An 18,181-nucleotide genomic window follows, 5' to 3' on the forward strand; every position below is an offset into this window, starting at 1 on the left:
AAGTGAACAAACACAGTTAACACAAATGAGTTTAGATGTATTAATTTTTGCTGTGGCACAGAACAGCAGGAAGGTTTTAAAGTTTTAATCTGTATCTTCTTTTTTAAAGTCTGTAACACTTGGTGGCATTTCTCTTACCCTGCCTCAATGCCCTTGAAGGTACATGGTTAGCTTTTGGCCTTGTTCATTTGTTAACTTGCAGGATCAAAGGTCTGTTATGAGTTATCTCTGGAGTTTGCCCAGGCACTCTGTCCACCTGCCTCTGACTGACTGTGTGCCACCACATAGCTCTTCCTCACCTTAAAAAACAGCCCCAACGCAAAGCGAGCAAATATGGACAACTTCTATGACACCGTCGATCAGGATAACGCGCAGGCCGATCCCTGGGAGCCTGCGCGAGCCGACAACCCCGACCGAGAGCCAAAATACGAGAACACAGGTGAGGAGAGGGAGCAGCTGCTCAGCGAGGTGCAGGTCCACTCCTCTGCGGAGGGAGGGCGCGACTCTCCGGATTACATGGAAGTCAGGAGCTCGGACCAGCACAACTCCTCGTCCTCCTCGTCCTCCTCATCATCCAGCGACGATGAAGAGTCCAAAGCTGAGGAAGCGGCAGTAGTGGTAGAGGAAATCATGAAAATGGTAGATGTACCTATGGTGATGATCGAGGAGGTGAGCAGCGAGGCGCACGACTCATCCAGGCGCTCATCCGTCTCCTCACAATCCTCTTCTTCCCACGGAGACCCGTGCGACGACCCGCCAATCCAGCAGGCAATCCAGGATGAGAGTAGCTCCGAGGATGAGATGGTGGACACCCAGGAGCCTGTGGAGTCGGTGGACCTCGTCCTCAAAACTATGGAGACTGTCACTCTGGATGAACCCAGCCAACCCAGCATCCATGTATTCGTCAAGGTAAGAAATAGATCAGTGGAAGTCTCTGGAGGTTTGACCTACAGCAGGCCTCACCCTGAACGTTTAACTCAAGGCATTATTGAAAAAGGAAATAAACACCAGATTTCCCACTAAAAACAAGAATCAACTGGCATGATCTGTCACAATAAAAGGCCAGAAGATTCCCTCTGGAATATATAAAAAAAAAAGATGTACCAGAGATAATTGATAAACCAGCAGCATTGTGATATCTGGCATTAATAAATACTGGATTTTTCAAAGATCAGCCCATGAGCATAAAAAAATTACAGTTTTGTTTTCAGGATGTTTTCCATAAAGTTTAGTCTGTATGCACACATATTTTTTTATTGTCTGAAATAAATACAAATTTAAAATCTATATGTCTTTAAAAGGGTTTAACAGATTTAAAAAAAAAAACCTAAATAATTTAATAGACTTCATATCTTCTAATTGTACAACATGAAACAGTTTAAAGGTTTAAAATAAAGTGAATTGCATAAACGAATAATTTAATTAAATCTTCTTTTCTTATGATTATATAAAATAATTGCAAATAAGAAGTGATTGCAAAAATATTTAAAAATGTATTAATAAAATAAATTTCATAAATACAAAATTGTATACAATCTTAATATTTTAGTAACTGCCTAATCTGGGCCAGCATGAAATTACTGCAATATAATAAATCTTATCTGTAAAGCCACAGTTAGATATTTTTTATGAAAGAGCTTGACTAATTATATGTTAATCAAGTAGTAATATTTTATCATTATCAGAAATGTTTTTGTATCTAAAGCAGTGGTTCCCAACCTGGAGTCCGAGAGCCCTTATGGGGGTCACTCAAAGAACACAGGGGTTCCCAGAGGCTTTGAACATTCAGAGCCATTGTGATTAATGTCCACACATTGTCTTTATTTTAAAACAAAGCAGTAAAAGTGTTCGTTGTTCATTTAACTTTGGCTTTATCGAAGGACAAGACTCAGACAGAATACAGTATTTATGGTGAAAATCTCCCTTTTGAAAGCATGAAACCAAGCATGGTTTCAGCATGGGTGGGGCAGTGGGTCCATAGCTTTTTTTAATGAAAGAGGTCCTCAAGGAAAAAAGGTTGGGAACCACTGATCTAAAGTATTAATTTTAGACATGTGTAGCAACAACGTGGCAGAACTTTTGTCTGTCACTTTAATCTGAAGGCGTCTGATCTAATAAGTAATCCGTTTGCTGTAAGGCCATAGTAACCGGGGTAAACTCCATGCTTCTGCAAATCATCCTGTGTTTTGCTTTCTCGTGTGATAGCTGGTCTGTGGAGTGTGCTATCAGCTAATGCAGGGGTCACTTTGCTAATTGTGTTGCTGAGATCGAAGCAGTCAGCTGGACTCAGAGAGCTTAGTAAAGGCTTTGTTGTAAAAAGGTAATTAAGACATAAAATATGCATAAATTGTCTTTACATTGGACAATAGCCAAAAATGACACGGAAACTGGTGAAGTGACTGCAGCTTTCTGATCTGGATGATAAACTCTTGAAATGATCAGAAACACTTTGCCAAATAGTTTGAGCACACACCAGAGTCCACATTCAGAAACACTGCAAATAACATACTAAATATTCACTGTTACAGGCTTTATGAAATAAAATGCAAAACAATAGGATTATCAAGAGAAATTTCTCATGAATATAATAGCAGAGCATAACACTGCTATCACAGAGGTCAAAAGTGAACATTTGTACAGCTCAGACAGATAAAAGAACACATTTTGAACCAATGCTATCTTGGTGTGTTTATATCACAACAGAAGATAAACTTGGGCCATAACCTATCATGGAAATGACAGCATCTTCGGCCCGTTCTCCTTACATCGCCCCACCCTCTCCTCTCTATCTGACCTCCCTATCTGAGCAAATCCAGCGTGTGTTAACATTTTCCAACAGCTTAATCTTCAATGACTGCTTTAAATTAAACTAAGCGCTGCTATAAAAGTAGGGAGGAGAGTTAGGACATTGCTTGTGCTGACAGCTAATGTGACTCCTCTTCTGCAAAACACGCTATCAATGCTTTTTTTTTTTTTTTTAATGCTGTGGCTTGTTTTAAAGATAATGTTAATTACACAAGATTGGCTGGCCAGAAGTCCACATTCACAGTGTCGATTATTGCTGACAGCTCATATCATGACTTAAAAAGTAAGATAATCAATATAAAAGTGTGTGGTTAAGCACATTATGTGAGTGTGTAACAACACAAGAAAAAAAATCAAACCCTCCCCTTCACCTTGGCTCTGCAAAGACAGAAGTGTGAGTTACTGTTTGATAATGAATAATGAATGATTAGCCCAAGAAGTCAGTGGTTTGAGCTTCCATTTGACTCTAGAGGGGAAAAAAACATTTCATGGAGATGCCAAAAGGGTTAATCAACTTAAGAAAAATGTTATTGCATTACATGAAAAGTTGGATGAAAAAAATAAAGCTGTTGTGTCTGCATGGTAAGTTTAACCTACTGGTTGTAAAATCCATCTTTCTAGATCATTATCATTAGTTTAAAACCATTTTTTAATCAAATATGTCATTATATTTTAAAAACAGAGAACTGTAATGGAGAAACAGTGCCACTAAGATTATTATACTATGTAACATATAGCAATAGCATCAGTAATAACAATAACAATAACAAAAATAATAAGTAGTAAGGTGAAGAAGAAAATTAGGTGCCAGGACATTTGTTTGTTTATCTTAATAGAGCTGATTATTCCAACAGGTTTTTCAAACCTTTATAAGCACCTTATGAGCTAATCAGCTGCTCATTCTTACAGTTAACAAGCAGATCTGAGAGTTTTTTCAGTCAGTCCAGCAGGTCGTCCAATAACCAGAAGGTTGGAGGTTTGAGTCCTGCTTCATCATGGTCAAACCATCATTGTGAGTTTTGGGAAAGCAACTTCACTCCCCTGGATGTGTGAATGTGTATGGATATTTGGTGGTGGTTGGAGTGGCCAGTGGTGCCACACAATCTGTCTGCCCCAGAGTAGCTGAGGCTACAAATGTAGCTTATCACCACCAGCGTGTGAATGTGGAGCGGATGAAGAATGGATTTTATGTAAAGCACTTTGGGTGCCTTTATAAAAGCACTTTATAAATTTTCATGATTATGATTCTGTAAAAGGTGTAAAATTAGGCAACTAAAACCTCAGAAATATTACACCATGTGATTACTTCATTCACAAAAACTAAGCCTGAGTGCAGCAGTGAAAAACTAAAGCTTAACTACTTCCATAGGAGTTACAGCAGGTGCTGCTAAACATTTCACTGGAGTTATTGATCATGATCATATTAAAGCAATGCCATGGAGGGAAGATTTTAGCAGTAATCGTATAGAAGCTACTGTTGTTGCCCATCATTCTGGGAAGGGTTATAAGGACATTTTCAGTCAAAGAAAACAGTCTAAACAGTTCCCAATCTTCCCAGAAGCAGACATTTGAGCCAGTTCACCTGACGGTCAGATTGTTCAGTGAAAGAACTTCATCTCAAGACTCCATTAGTAGTGGTATAAACCACGGGTTTAATCACGATACAGGGTTAAATAAGTTTCAGTGGATAACAATTTCATGTTTGTTGCGCATATCACAAATTCCACCTTGAAACAATTCAATAGAAATTGTTTCGATCGATCGATATGAGACAACATGCTGATTTAACACAGTCACTTCCATTTGTATCAAATCACAAAACTCAACAAAAATATCAAAATGTGATTGCAGAAATGTGTCTGAAAGACCCAATAGCTCTGATTCCCTAATAAACACTGATTATAATCACCTTCTTCCTCAATATGTCCCAGTATTTGGTTTGCACTGTCTCTTAGTGTGTCAGCCAGGAGAGGGAGCTGCTCTATAAATAGTGACAGTTAAAAAAAATCCCCATCTACTCCATCTGGCTCCCTTCTTTCATCTCACTTTCAGGTAGAATTTTTTCCCACTTTGGTAACACCTCTGAGCACTGTGCCTTTTCTAGTAATCATGACACATTTACACATTGTTTGCATTTATCTTTTGTTGTCCTACAAAGCCCCTCTCTGTATAACAAGGCTACTTCCTGCCTTTAAGCCAGAGTAAGGCATCAATAATTCACAGAAGAATCTACTCCAGGTCTGCTGCTTGCTTAAAAACCTGCATGAATTAAATATGGATGCCTTCGCTCCAACACTCATAAAATCTACGGAGTGACATCCACAGAGACTTGAAGGGTCAGAAATATCCTATTTTTGGAAATGTTATGGGATGTGTTCTTTTTGTCTTTGTGTTTTTTATTTACCTAAACAAATGAAGCAGAACATGTGTATCAATGGGTAACACAAAAATGAAAATGATAAGGTTTTGGAAAAGTGTAACAGGTAAGAGAGTAAGTGCTTTTAGTGGTGTGTTTTATCACTGGGAGCTTGGTTGCAGTGGTGGGAAGAAAAGGATGGAGCTCCACCCCCGCTGGCTTATCCTGACACCTGTTTTCCACTTAGTGTCAGTGAGATCTTGCTCTGCTCGCCATCTGTGTCTAAATCAGAGCACGAGGCTCTAACTAACACCTCGGCTGGTTCTTGGGGTCACCCAGAAGATACAATTAAGGGAGAAACTGCCCTCATTGGATCAAGTAGTGGTGATTGTCTGGAATCAGGAGCAGGAACTGAAAGGGAGGATTATTTCCAAAGGTGTGAGACATCACTCCTAAAGAGAGAGGATAACCTAAGAGAGGATATCTTTTCCCCTTTTTTACTTTTTAATAGAGGATGTAGACCTACAAAGATAAGAGTAATTTAAACCGAAAATAAAATCTCAAGACTCAAGGTGACATCCAGAGCCAAGTGCCATGTCCACAAATAGTGAAGACAGAGACCCTGATATTGAACTTTTTGTCAAGGTAAGATAGAACAATAATAACAATTTGTGTGTTTTTTTTTTCAGTTTTCAGACAGTATATAAGCAGAATTATTAGCTGGGCATCACTGTGTGACATAGAAAACTTGTGCAACCCAATAGCAGGGGTAGAGTTACAGCAGCACACTGCTCTGTGTGTTGATCCTGGATTGTTGTGACAATCATACTGAAGCTGAGTGCGGATTTTGGGAAGCTCCTGTCAGCCACTGCACGGTTATCATGACTCCAGCAGATCTTTTGTTACAGGATGGACTGCCTTATTAGCTTTAATTAGCTTTAATATAATTGATTTAAGTCATTGCAGGGATCAGAATCCTAAGAAAAAAAGGCATCACTTTGAGTCAACATGCATTTTGTTAGAAGACTTATTTCAGAAATGCCATAGTGAAAAAGCAGCAGTGTTTTATCGTCAACTAGATGCACATCAGGTCCCCTGAGAACTGATTGAGGCAGATGAGTAAAGCTAAAAGCAGATGAGGTGGAAGTAGGTGGCAAAGCTTGGATGAGGATGCACTGAGCTGATGAGTGAAGGCAGACCTCAGTTAGTCCACCTCCTAGGAAACCAGACAACTAGGTAACTGTAAGTTCACTGATGCAGATAACAAGACAAGATCATAAACCATAGGCTGTGCCTTTAAAGTTCCTGCTTTGTTTTTATGAATAGTTCTAGAAAGCAAAGTTGTGGAGCTGGACACATTTTGTTGTGTGTTAGATCGGATGAACTAACCTATATATAGAATGTAGAGTGGTTTCCAGTAGCTGCAATCCTAATATTAGTCTTTTCCTGCTGCTGTCATCTGAGATGTGACCTAGCTGGACAGTGAGATGTCCTGTGATGCTAAACACCAGCTGTACACTGAGCAGAAGTAGACTTTGAATTTCTAAAACTAAATATCTGGAATTATTAATGCATTCTTTGAACCACATGACAAAAACAAATCATGGGATTTATATATTCAGGGATTGAGCACAATCTATTTAGGTATATATAAGCGCCCCAGTTATAAATGTCAAGATGCCCCCTTTTTTATTAGGGTCCGAGCCATACGAAGTATGGAAGGACCCTATTGTGGTTGTAATGTTTATTTTTCTTCTTCTAAGCGTTTCGATCCCAAATTTGACCCCCTAAACACCCATGAAAAGTTGTGAAACTTGGCACAGACCGGCGTAACTCGGATATTATAAGGTCCGCATACACTTCAATGCAAAATTGGCTCAACAGCGCCCCCTAGGAAAAAAAAATTCCCCAAAATGAATGGGGACCCCAGCGTCTACTTCAACGTAGGAAGACGAAACTTGGCACACACGTGTAACACCCCGAGTTGAGCAGAAAAGTCAATTGAAAACATGTTGCCATGGCAACGGGGTGCCCGCCATCTTGGCGTGTGAGGCCATTTTTTTGCCCTTTTTTGCACTTTACACACATCGTATTTGAACGAACTAGTCTGAGGGGATTCGTGCGACTGACTCCAAACTTGGTGGGAAGCTTCCTGACAAGTTGGGGACCAAACGCTATTGAAATCTTTCTAATAGCAGAAAGCGTGTTACCGTGGCAACCGACAGAAAATGACCTTCTCGCCATGAAACACGGATTGCTCATATCTCCTTAGAAATACATGGGATCTGCACCAAACTTGACAGTATTCATACGTGTCACACCCCAAGTCCAGCAAAGAAGTCTATCAAACACCTGTTGCCGTGACAACGGCGTGCCCGCCATCTTGGATTTCACTGCCATTTGAACGAACTAGTCTGAGGGGATTCGTGCGACCGACTCCAAACTTGGTGGGAACCTTCCTGACAAGTTGGGGAACAAACGCTATTCGAATCTTTCTAATAGGAGAAAGCGTGTAACAGTGGCAACCGACGGAAAAAGCCTTCTCGCCATGAAACACGGTTTGCTCATATCTCCATAGAAATAGCTGGGATCTGCACCAAACTTGACAGTATTCATACTGGTGACACCCCAAGTCCACCAAAGAAGTCAATCCAACACATGTTGTCATGGCAACGGGGTGACCGCCATCTTGGATTTCACTGCCATTTGAACTAACTAGTCTGAGGGGATTCATGCAATTGACTCCAAACATGGTGGGAACCTTCCTGACAAGTTGGGGACCAAACGCTATTCAAATCTCTCTAATAGGAGAAAGCATGTTGCCGTGGCAACCATGGAAAAAAGCCTTCTCGCCATGATACACGGTTTGCCCATATCTTCATAGGAATACATTGGAACTGCACCAAACTTGACAGGATTCATACTTGTTCGGTCCTTGACGCATTACACCACCTGTTGTCATGGCAACATAGCATGTTAGCTAGCAGAATTAGCATGCAAGCAAAAAATGCTTACTAAGTATATCAACATTTCAGATTTTCAGCTGGGTGTTTTGCCATTTTACCTTCCATGTTACCAGGTTACCTACCATGCTAGGAACAGGTGTATGAGACGGGTGGCGGGGTCCAGGCCGCTCGGACCCGATGGATGCCGCTTGCGGCTTTAATTATTATTATTATTTCTTAACCAAAGTTTATTGGGAATCACTGGAAATAGATACTTGACTTTTGGTAGAATCATCATTTTATTAGTGGCAACTCTCCCCATGAGTGATATGGGCAAGGATTTCCACCATGTGACATCATCCTCAACTGTTTTTAGAAGCTAGACATATATTCTGGAAAGTGCAGTTAATGGGTAAAACAGCAGTTTTAGACCAAGTAATGGAGTGGTCAGAGATTGATGAGAATTTATTATTGACTGTAATTGTCTGACAAAGAGATGATTGTGAGTTTTGGAGAAAAAGTAATACATCATCAGCGTAAAGACTTGTTTTATGCTCTATTTCTGTCGACGATACCTTTAATTTCTTTAGTTTGACTACTCCTTGCTGCTTAGGGTTCAATAAACATTGAAAAAAATGAGAGGAGAGTAAACAGCCTTGTCTGGTCCCACTCTGCAGACTGATGCTTGGGGAAGTTTGATCATTTGTCCTAACACATGCATTTGTATTACTATATAATATCTTTATCAAGTCAATAAAAGATGAGCCAAATCCAAATTTGTTTAATGTTGCAAATAAAAATTTCCAGTTTACCCGGTCAAATGCTTTCTTTGCATCTAGACAGATTATTGTGGTTTCCAGGTTGTGCATAAAGCCTGTTTGGTTAGGATGTATGATAAGAGGAGTTACTTTTCTAATGTTCTGGTGAGCGCTTTGCTGATTGTTATGAGGTCTACATTTATTAATGATATTGGACGGTAACTGAATGGGAGTGTGGGGTCTTTTCCTGGTTTTCATAGTACTCTAATATTAGCCAAAGCCATGTTTTGAGGCATTTTACCATTTTCCTTAATTTCTTGAAACCATTTTGTGGAATGTTGGTGCCAGCATAGTCCAAAATTCTTTATAAAATTATGCTGGAAGACCATCTGGACCTAGGATTTCATTGCTGGACATGCACTGGAGTTCATGGAGTTCACCCATCGAGATGGATGAATCCAGAACCATTCCTTGTTCCTTGTTGTAATTGTGGTTGGTTTAGGCATGCTTTTTAACAAAGTTAATGAATTCTTCAATGCTATTGTCTGGTGAATCAATTTGAGATGAATATAAGGTTTTATAGAAATTCGTAAAGGTTTTATTTATTCTGTCAGGATCATAGGTGAAATTTTTCTCGCTGAATCAATTACAGAGGAGATGGTTGTTTTCTCCTTGTTTGCTTTTAAATGGTTAGCCAGGAATCTTCCAGATTTGTTATGTTGAAAGTTCTCCAAGCAAAGTCTTTGCAGCAAAAACAGTATTTTCTAGTCAATTATTTCATTCCTCTCAAATTTAGCTTTCCTTATACTGTTCAGCATGTGTTCTTCTGGAGAAGCCTGTAGGCATCTTCTAGTGATTTAATTCTTTGCTCCAGTTCAGATGTTCTCACTCTCCTTTTTCTTATGTGATAAAAATGAGATTATTTTCCCTCTCATTACCTTAAACACAAAGTGTCCCATGCTAGAAAGTTCCTGAAACTGGGAAACGTTTGGATGTTCACCAGGTAGTGGGGCCCCAATAGTAAAATAACTATTGTATCATGGGATGTGCATGATCCAAATCCACAACTTTGTGGAAATGTAAAACTAAATGACCTGGAAGTGTGAAAAATAGTTTTATATATGTTTAACATTGGTATTTATTCTAACTAAATGTTTAGAATGTCTTTAAATGTAGTATTTGATGGATCATATGGAGCAGCTTTGTCTCCAGGACACCCCTCTCAACACCAGATCTCTCAGTGACTCCATACACTCACATTCCCCGTGCCTACAGGTCTAGTTGTGCACGACAGCTTTTGTCCTCTATGTTCTAGATGCTGATTGGCCATTATCTGCAGGCTATGTATTGTGTTTCCTTCATGCAAGGGAGCCTAGCTATAACAATGCTTAGACAGAAACATCACATGCACACAGGCAGCACTGACGGCATCAATGGCTGGCGTACATACAGTTGGCTCAGCTGCTTTCAGACTGACAGCTCATTTTTCTGGTTCTTGCTCTGTGCTGCATACAAATGGACCAATGACCTGAATGGCAAAGAGACATCCACCTCTCTATAGTATTCTCTCATGATGTAATAACAGCCAAGTAAAACATGAGGTCAGTGCACCTATTCTATTGTGGGCATTTGTGTGACTGCAGGCCAGCAGGTCAGGTCCTGCACTCTGTGCCCCAGTGGCCAGTGAACCAGGTCATGGAATCAATATGTATAATTCAGCTGAGCCAGTGGATCAGGTGACACTGTTGGTGCTCCACATGCCGACACACGATATCACTGCATGTGTACAAGAGTTGTATGGAAGTCATTCTGTATAGTTTATTTTCAGAAACAAGTCATATGATGTGACCTGTCCTTATTTGACCAATGTGGAAATAAGTATTCTAAGATTTTGCATTCAAGTATGTAACCTAAAAGCAAATTTTTTTTTTTTTAACTTCAACTGCATTAAACATTTATTTTACTTTTATGATAACTAATATAATATTTTCTCATCTGAATTTAGTGAGCTTCCCTTGAAATGATTTGGGAACCCCCGCCAGGCATGACTCATAGTTTGAAAAAATCTGGCTCTGGCCTGTACTGTTTCAATTAACTGCTAATGCAACAATACTACTCCAATAAACCAAAAGGGCATTAATGTTTTACAGTACACGTTAAAAGAAATACCTGCACTCTTTATTTCTTGAGGAAATAAATCACAAGTTTGATAACCATATAAAATTAGTGTAATTGACAGTATTTCAATTTTGCCGTGCATTTACTGTGGGTGGGAGGCCGGGATGTCTCTGCTCCCCTTGCTGCCACTCCAACCCTGCAATGGACTACGCAGTTTGAAGAATGGAAAGTGGGATGGTTAGACTGCATACTGCCTTTTATAGGCTATATTTTCCTGAATGTCATAAGTCATCAATGTGACATTTTTTTTCTGTCATCCTGTGTTTGCATGCAGGCAGGCAGTGATGGAGAAACCGTTGGCAACTGTCCTTTCTCCCATCGTCTCTTCATGATCCTCTGGCTCAAAGGAGTTGTGTTCAACGTCACGACTGTTGACCTCAAGAGGTCAGCACATGAGAGATGCAAGCTTGAAAGCACAAACATTTTCTTCATGTGCGAACTATTTTGCTCACGATGGTCTGCTTTCTCTGTGTCCTTGACAGAAAGCCAGCTGATGTGCACAACCTGGCCCCGGGAACGCACCCGCCTTTCCTTACTTTCAATGGAGAGGTTAAGACAGATATTACCAAGATTGAAGAGTTTCTTGAGGACATGCTCTGCCCTCCAAAGTAATTCAGATGGAAGATTTTATGACAAAGGGTGTGCTGTATCATGCATGAGACTTCCTGCTTTTGGTTACATTTATTTCTCTTCTGCAACATCACTAAAAGAACAGGAAGATTGTTTATTTTAGGTGCTATAAATATTACGTTAATTTCATATGTTTGCGTCTCAGTTGCTTTTGTACAAACCAAAGCTGAGAAAAGTGTAGTTAAAAACTCAAAACTGATGTATGAGTAGTTGCAGAAAAACATTTTAGATTAAGAAAATCTTTTTTATTGTCTGTAAAGTTTTTTACATTATAAACAGACCTTAGAGTGAGAGAGGTTCAGGGCGAGTGGCCAACACTTTGTGAGTGTGTAACATGTTCTATGTTTGAGTTGAGCTTCAGTCCAGGTGTTAATGCCATCCAGATGGTTTGGTTTGACTCTACGTCTCTTGCCTCTGTCTTATGTCTGCTCAGGTATCCCAGACTGGCTGCCAGGCAGAGACAGTCCAATACAGCTGGAAATGACATCTTCGCCAAGTTCTCTGCATACATTAGGAACACCAGCCCTCAGGCCAATGCTGGTGGGCTGCTCATTTTGTGAAATTTGCACTCACATGCACAACAGAGCAAGATGGAACAATTACATGACAGTTATTACTATGTTTCTCCACTAGGTTGTAGCAGAGTCCATTATTTAAGGAGTTCACTCAGACTATAGTTTGTTTTGCTGCCACCTAGTGATATTGCAACAGATCTCTCAACACTTTCACCTGTCAACATAGCTTTATCAATCCTTGCCTGTATTTATATTTGTTATTTGTGCATTTAGCTTTGGAAAAAGCTTTAACCAAGGCCCTGAAGAAGCTTGATGACTATCTTAACACCCCCTTGCCAGAGGAGATTGATGCTAATAGTATGGAGGAGGAGAAGAGCTCCAACCGAAGCTTTCTAGATGGGGACCAGCTCACTTTAGCAGACTGCAACCTGCTGCCCAAACTACACATACTCAAGGTAAGGAGGAAAGTAATTGTTAATGCTGTTAGACTAACACACTTAAATGTTTATTTGCTAATTATTGGTCATTTACTGGGATATTTGTGACATTTATCTAACTGTTGCTGTATATCAGACAAACAAAATCACAATAAAACAGAATACTCAAATATAAGGCTGGCTAATATAAGCTAGCGAAATATTTGATGAAACACCATTCAGGGCTCAAATATATCATTTGCTGTGAAGGTTACTGGAAAGATTCTTGAGCTACAGGGAAACTTTTAATAAAGCAACTTTTCTCAGTCAAATTTAGGAGGCCGTTATTTCTGATTTCTGATTTCCTTGTTTTGCTATCAAAATTACTTTATTTAGGTTTAGTCATGTCAGCATATAGAGAAAACTGTAGTAAACTCAGTAAGCATATTTAATTCCTTGACTCAATATTAAAAAAGAAATGTAAAAATATTCAAGCCCTATACATTTTTACGTAGCAAATAAATGAACTTTGTACAAAATGTAAGGAAATTGGTGTTTGGTTGATTAGTACTCCCCTTAAATAATACCAGTTATGCTTATATTATATACTGTTGGAAAGCCTGATTAGTCACCTGTACAATGAGGTATAACTTGTAAGGATCATGCTTCTGTGGAACAAGCAACACAGCTAAATGTGTGGGTAGTCCCCCCCAAAAATGTGGCAAAATCCCCTGCAATATGTTGGTGTTTATTCTTTTTTAGAGATTCAAGTGCTGCCAGGTGTATGCCAGTAACTGGCGTCTGATTGGTGCATAATTGATAGACATATCGGGAAGAGACTAACTCCGTATTTCCAGAATCTGGGAACCAACAACATCCCCCAGGATGACAATACTGTGCCCCAAAAAGCCAAAACCACAGAGTGCCTCCAAAATCTGGGAATGGAGAGGATAGAAGTGCACCTCAACCCAACTGAACACTGCTTGGTCGTGCAGTACATGCTGTATTTTATTCTTGGTTAACCTCCACCAACTCTGGGATGTTATCCCACAGCAAAATGTGACCAGGCTGATGACCAGCTTGAGGAGGAGGTGCCAAACCAACAGTTGGTTATTGATTTTTGTTATTGATTTTTCACATATCACTGAAGCCTCTGATAGTATACAATTGACAAAGTGAAAAATATAGTGAATACCAGGTGAACATGAAAATATTTTCGCTCATTTTTCGGTATGTTGCTCATTCCACGGAAGCACAATCCTTTTGAGTTATGCTTTAAAAGACATTGAATCAGGCTTTCCAATGATGTATAATACAACACCAGTTGGTAAATTATTAAAGCGGTGAAATAATCAACCAAGTACAAGTTTTTGTACTTTTTGTGTCAAGTTTAATTAAAATCCAAAACTAAATAACAAAATTCAAAACAGACTAATGACAAAGTAAACACAGGAAAATATAAAGACAATCCAGGACAGGATAGACATGGATCTGGCAATGAGCAAAGGAAACCAAGGAGTATTTATACTGAGGGGACGACTAAATATGGAACAGATTTGATAATCAACAACTGAGGAGCTGGTGTGACATTAAGCAGGCAAACTCTACCAAATAAAACCGGAAGCTTGTTGATTAAATGTTAACTAAACCAGAGCACGAAATCCTCACATTCAATGAACAAAGACCACTTAGAGGACTGAAACGAAATGCAAGTCATGAACCTTAGAAACTACAGCATGAAATCAAGAAAACCAAATAGAAAGTACAAAAGAACAGAAAAAGACCACAAACCGAAATCTATCTAGGCTCCTTGCAGAATTATCAGGACATCTCCGCTGGAAGCTATTCATCACGGACTGTCTTTAAAGGAGGAGGAGGGGTCTCTGAATCAGCTGCATGCTGCACAGCATGGGGTATTTGAGACATGTCATACTATGGATCACATCAATAGAAGATAAAAAAAATAACCTTAGTCTTGTCCAGGGAACCATCTTGCAGAGCTTCAAAGCAAAGCTGCTGTAATACCCATTCTGTGTCCATTTCTGTTCAGAACCCCAACCTTTATTTCAGCATCACTGTCTGAAACTACACATAAATTTGTGTTAACCGTTCATATTTAGAAGCCAAAGTTATTTGGGTCCACTGTTTTAATGTTTTAATCTAAAACAAGGTATTGTAACAACTCTTCATATTTTCTGTATAAAACTTTAATATTAAAAAGAATAAGCAACAAAAGCTGTCAAATTAACATGTAACATAAACAGCTGCATAAATGGAAGTACTCAAATTTACTCAAGCATCATTCTTAATGAATGTACATGATAGTATTTCTTCAGATTATTTCTAGTACATCTTTTAAGGTCTTGAATCAGTCCCTCAGAACTGAAACAAAAAGATCTTATTCCAACATGCACGTTTCTTCCAGCTCAAATCTTTAAGTTCTGTTAGAAACTTAAAGATTTAAGGATGCATGACATGCCACGGAATAGTGTTCATGGGAAATGTAGTGATAGTATTGGCAGAACAAATAACCAACATGATTTATTTAATTAATTACCTGCCGAACTGGCTGATAAAATTTCATTCATACCAGCCAAAATTCCTTTTAACCCGCATTTGGTGGGTTGGCAGATATTATTAACAAGCATGGCAGCCTACCCCAAATCCTGTCTCAACAGCGTTACTTGCGGTAACTACCCCATTGACTTATAAAGCAAAGATGATTCATTAGCTATGTTTACATCAAACACTCCATCTATCTGTCTGAAATCAATCTGATCAGAGATTCCAGCTGACACGTTTACATGAATGCAAGATTAAGTGATTTGAGCAGTTGTATTTACACGATGGACAGACTTATTACGATTGTAACGCTTTTGATATGCTAGTTTGTAAGAAGAAGGCTTTTTTTTTTATTTTGAACCTTTTGATCATCAAATTCTCAGTAATCCTTAACTCTTTAAGTTTTTAAATTTAAGGCTGCCATGGTTGTTAATAACATCTGCCAACCCACCAAATGCAGGTTAAAAGGAATTTTGGCAGGTATGAATGAAGTTTTACCGGCCAGTTTGGCAGGTGATTAATGAAGTAAATCATGTTGGTTATTTGTCCTGCCAGTACTATCAATACGTTTCCCATGAACACTATTCCATGGCATGTCATACATCCTTAAATCTTTAAGTTTCTAACAAAAACGTTGTATCCGCCACAGTCCTGTTGGTTTGCTGCTGCCATTTTCAAGTCTTCCCTGAAAGTCATTACGTCACATCAGAAACAACATAAATTACAAAATTTACATTACAAAACTCGGAATGAGCGTATACAAGGTTATTTTTTCCTGCTGATCTGATTGTGAAAAGGTTTAAACCTTGATGGTCGGAAAATTCTTTCAGATCGAGGCTGATTGGATCAGCTGACAAGTTTACATGACACATTTTATTTTGATTGGATGTTCAATCGAGTTAAAAATGCTCCATGTAAACGCAGCTTTTGACACATTTTAGGTGTTTAGAAAGATACCATACATCAAAAATTCCTGCAAGAGGCCACTGACCCTTGCAGATGATGTGTCACTGTTCTTCAGGGGTGTTGTTTCAGTTTGTGTGCTTACAACTTCGTCTTTTTTTTTGTAGATTGTCGCTAAGAAGTACCGCAACTATGACATCCCATCACAGATGACAGGGGTATGGAGGTACTTGAAGAACGCCTATGCACGAGACGAATTCATCACCACCTGCGCTTCTGACTTAGAGATTGAGCTCGCCTATAAAGACGTGGCGAGGACACTGGATAAGTAACTCGCCAACTGAGCTGAGCTCCAACAAAATAAACTAACAGCACACAACTTTCAAAAGAACCCCATCACATATGAACACTGTGTATGTTCCTGTCCGTTTGTGTCATCTCCAGTGACATTTTCATAAACCTAAGATCTTTGTCTGTCATAGCAAACAGCTCAGCTGTCTCTTTACATATAGGTGGAATTGTAGTTCTTTAGCGCTCAGCTTATATTGTATTTCAATCACATGGGCAGACATGGCAAAACAAGTGGAGCAAAGGATGAATCAAACTCATTTAACTTGATTCAAAAGCAGTTTTCTGCTGTGAAAGTTCTGACATAACCCTTTTCACTCAAATGTGATTGTGTCTGTCTACATTTATTTCTCATAACACAAAGCTCTCTTTCATACACACTCCACCACAGGGCCAAACATTTTACTCGCAGCTGATGTCAAGGTCGTTCACTCTATTTATTCCCAAGCCCACAGAAGTGTAGTCTGCCTCCAGTGTTTATTATCAAGCTCTGGCTCCTGGGGAGACACCTTGTTTCATATGTGATTGATGATTAATGCAAAATGTTTTGCCAAACTCGGCTGTTCCAATCTGCAGTTTCATTTCGATTGTCATTCATTACCGTAGGTGTTGCTGTAGATTTTCCACAGGCCTATGTGTGTCTTGAGATTCACTCCTGTTTCTTTAAGTTTAAATATATATAACCCTAACCCTAACCTTAGACTAGTCCCTGCAGAAAATAATTGTAAAATGTTTTCTGATGAGTGAAGGCTTTTACACGGTTTGTGTCTGAATTGCTTGCATGCATAGATCTGTTGTAATTAAAGCTGATATAGAAGCTTTTGAAATGTGAAAACTCCTCAACTAGGTGCCTTTGTTAGGAAGAATCAAAAATCCATGCCAATGTCACTGATGAACTCATTCTGACAAATGTATTGCAGCCAGAACAAGACGTTTGTTTCACCTCTAGCTATTAGTGTTCAGTCTGGGTATTGATTTTGTCTTAAGTTACCACATGATATTATAAATGGAGAGACTATTTATTTAGCAGCCCCAATCAGGCCTGATTAGGTAGAGCCATAAGTGCTGCGATGAAAAGCAACTTCCAGGCCAGGTCCACAACGGTCATGAGCCTTGCCCTCCAGCTCTTCAACAGAACGATATTTCCTCTTTTCTTATAGGTCTATCGACATCTGCAGCCTAAAAGTTAAAGTTTAAAAGTTTCACTGTCCACCCAGAAAAATAATGGAAACTTGTCTTGGGGCTTATCGTCTTTGGCTGCAATTACAGTAAGACTTCCTCAAAGAGCCATAAGGTTCTTGTGTGGTTTGGACAAACATATGATATGAAATTGGAGCATGATGACTGAGAGGGCTGCTCATTGCAAAGCTCTACAAATAAAATAATATTTTCACAGATTTGCTTGTGCCTTTTCTTTTCTTTTCCAGCGACGTGATCAATCAACACTGATCTTGCAGGTTGTCAGGAACGTTGGGGTGAGAGGTCTCTCTCTGTGATAGCAACGGCGCCACACGAGCCTGTTCCTCAAAAGGGTTAAGTGTGTCTGACTGAGCTGATCAAATCCAGTGGTGCAGGTTTGTTTCTTTATCCATAACACAGAGAGAGTGATGACCGCTGACAGGCTTAAATAGAGGCTTCCATGCCAGGGATCAAACGCCATCCCTCTTCTCCACTCTCTCATTAAGACGGAAAACCCGAGCGCCGCCATCCGATCTGTCTCCATTTTTCCTCAAAGGAGTCTAACTTGAAAGATCTGCGCCTGTCG

At 39.4% G+C, this 18,181-nt stretch overlaps 1 protein-coding gene across 1 annotated transcript; it reads left to right on the forward strand.

The window, feature by feature from the left end:
* The first annotated feature begins 245 nt into the window (after positions 1-245).
* Positions 246-17,811, forward strand: clic5b (chloride intracellular channel 5b). The gene is made up of 6 exons (XM_041976733.1): positions 246-909; positions 11,317-11,426; positions 11,525-11,650; positions 12,106-12,212; positions 12,461-12,642; positions 16,236-17,811. Exons 1-6 carry the CDS (start codon positions 334-336, stop codon positions 16,398-16,400), a joined length of 1,266 nt encoding a protein of 421 aa, XP_041832667.1. The 5' UTR covers positions 246-333; the 3' UTR covers positions 16,401-17,811.
* Positions 17,812-18,181: the final 370 nt, after the last annotated feature.

This window comes from Melanotaenia boesemani, chromosome 22, assembly GCF_017639745.1.
Source record: "Melanotaenia boesemani isolate fMelBoe1 chromosome 22, fMelBoe1.pri, whole genome shotgun sequence".
In the NCBI taxonomy this organism is placed as follows: Eukaryota; Metazoa; Chordata; class Actinopteri; order Atheriniformes; family Melanotaeniidae; genus Melanotaenia; species Melanotaenia boesemani.

Coding starts and splice junctions, on each gene's coding strand:
- clic5b (XM_041976733.1), top strand. CDS start 334: ATGGACAACTTCTATGACACCGTCGATCAGGATAACGCGCAGGCCGAT. Junction 910..11,316: donor GCATCCATGTATTCGTCAAG/GTAAGAAATAGA, acceptor GTTTGCATGCAG/GCAGGCAGTGATGGAGAAAC. Junction 12,643..16,235: donor CCAAACTACACATACTCAAG/GTAAGGAGGAAA, acceptor TTTTTTTTGTAG/ATTGTCGCTAAGAAGTACCG.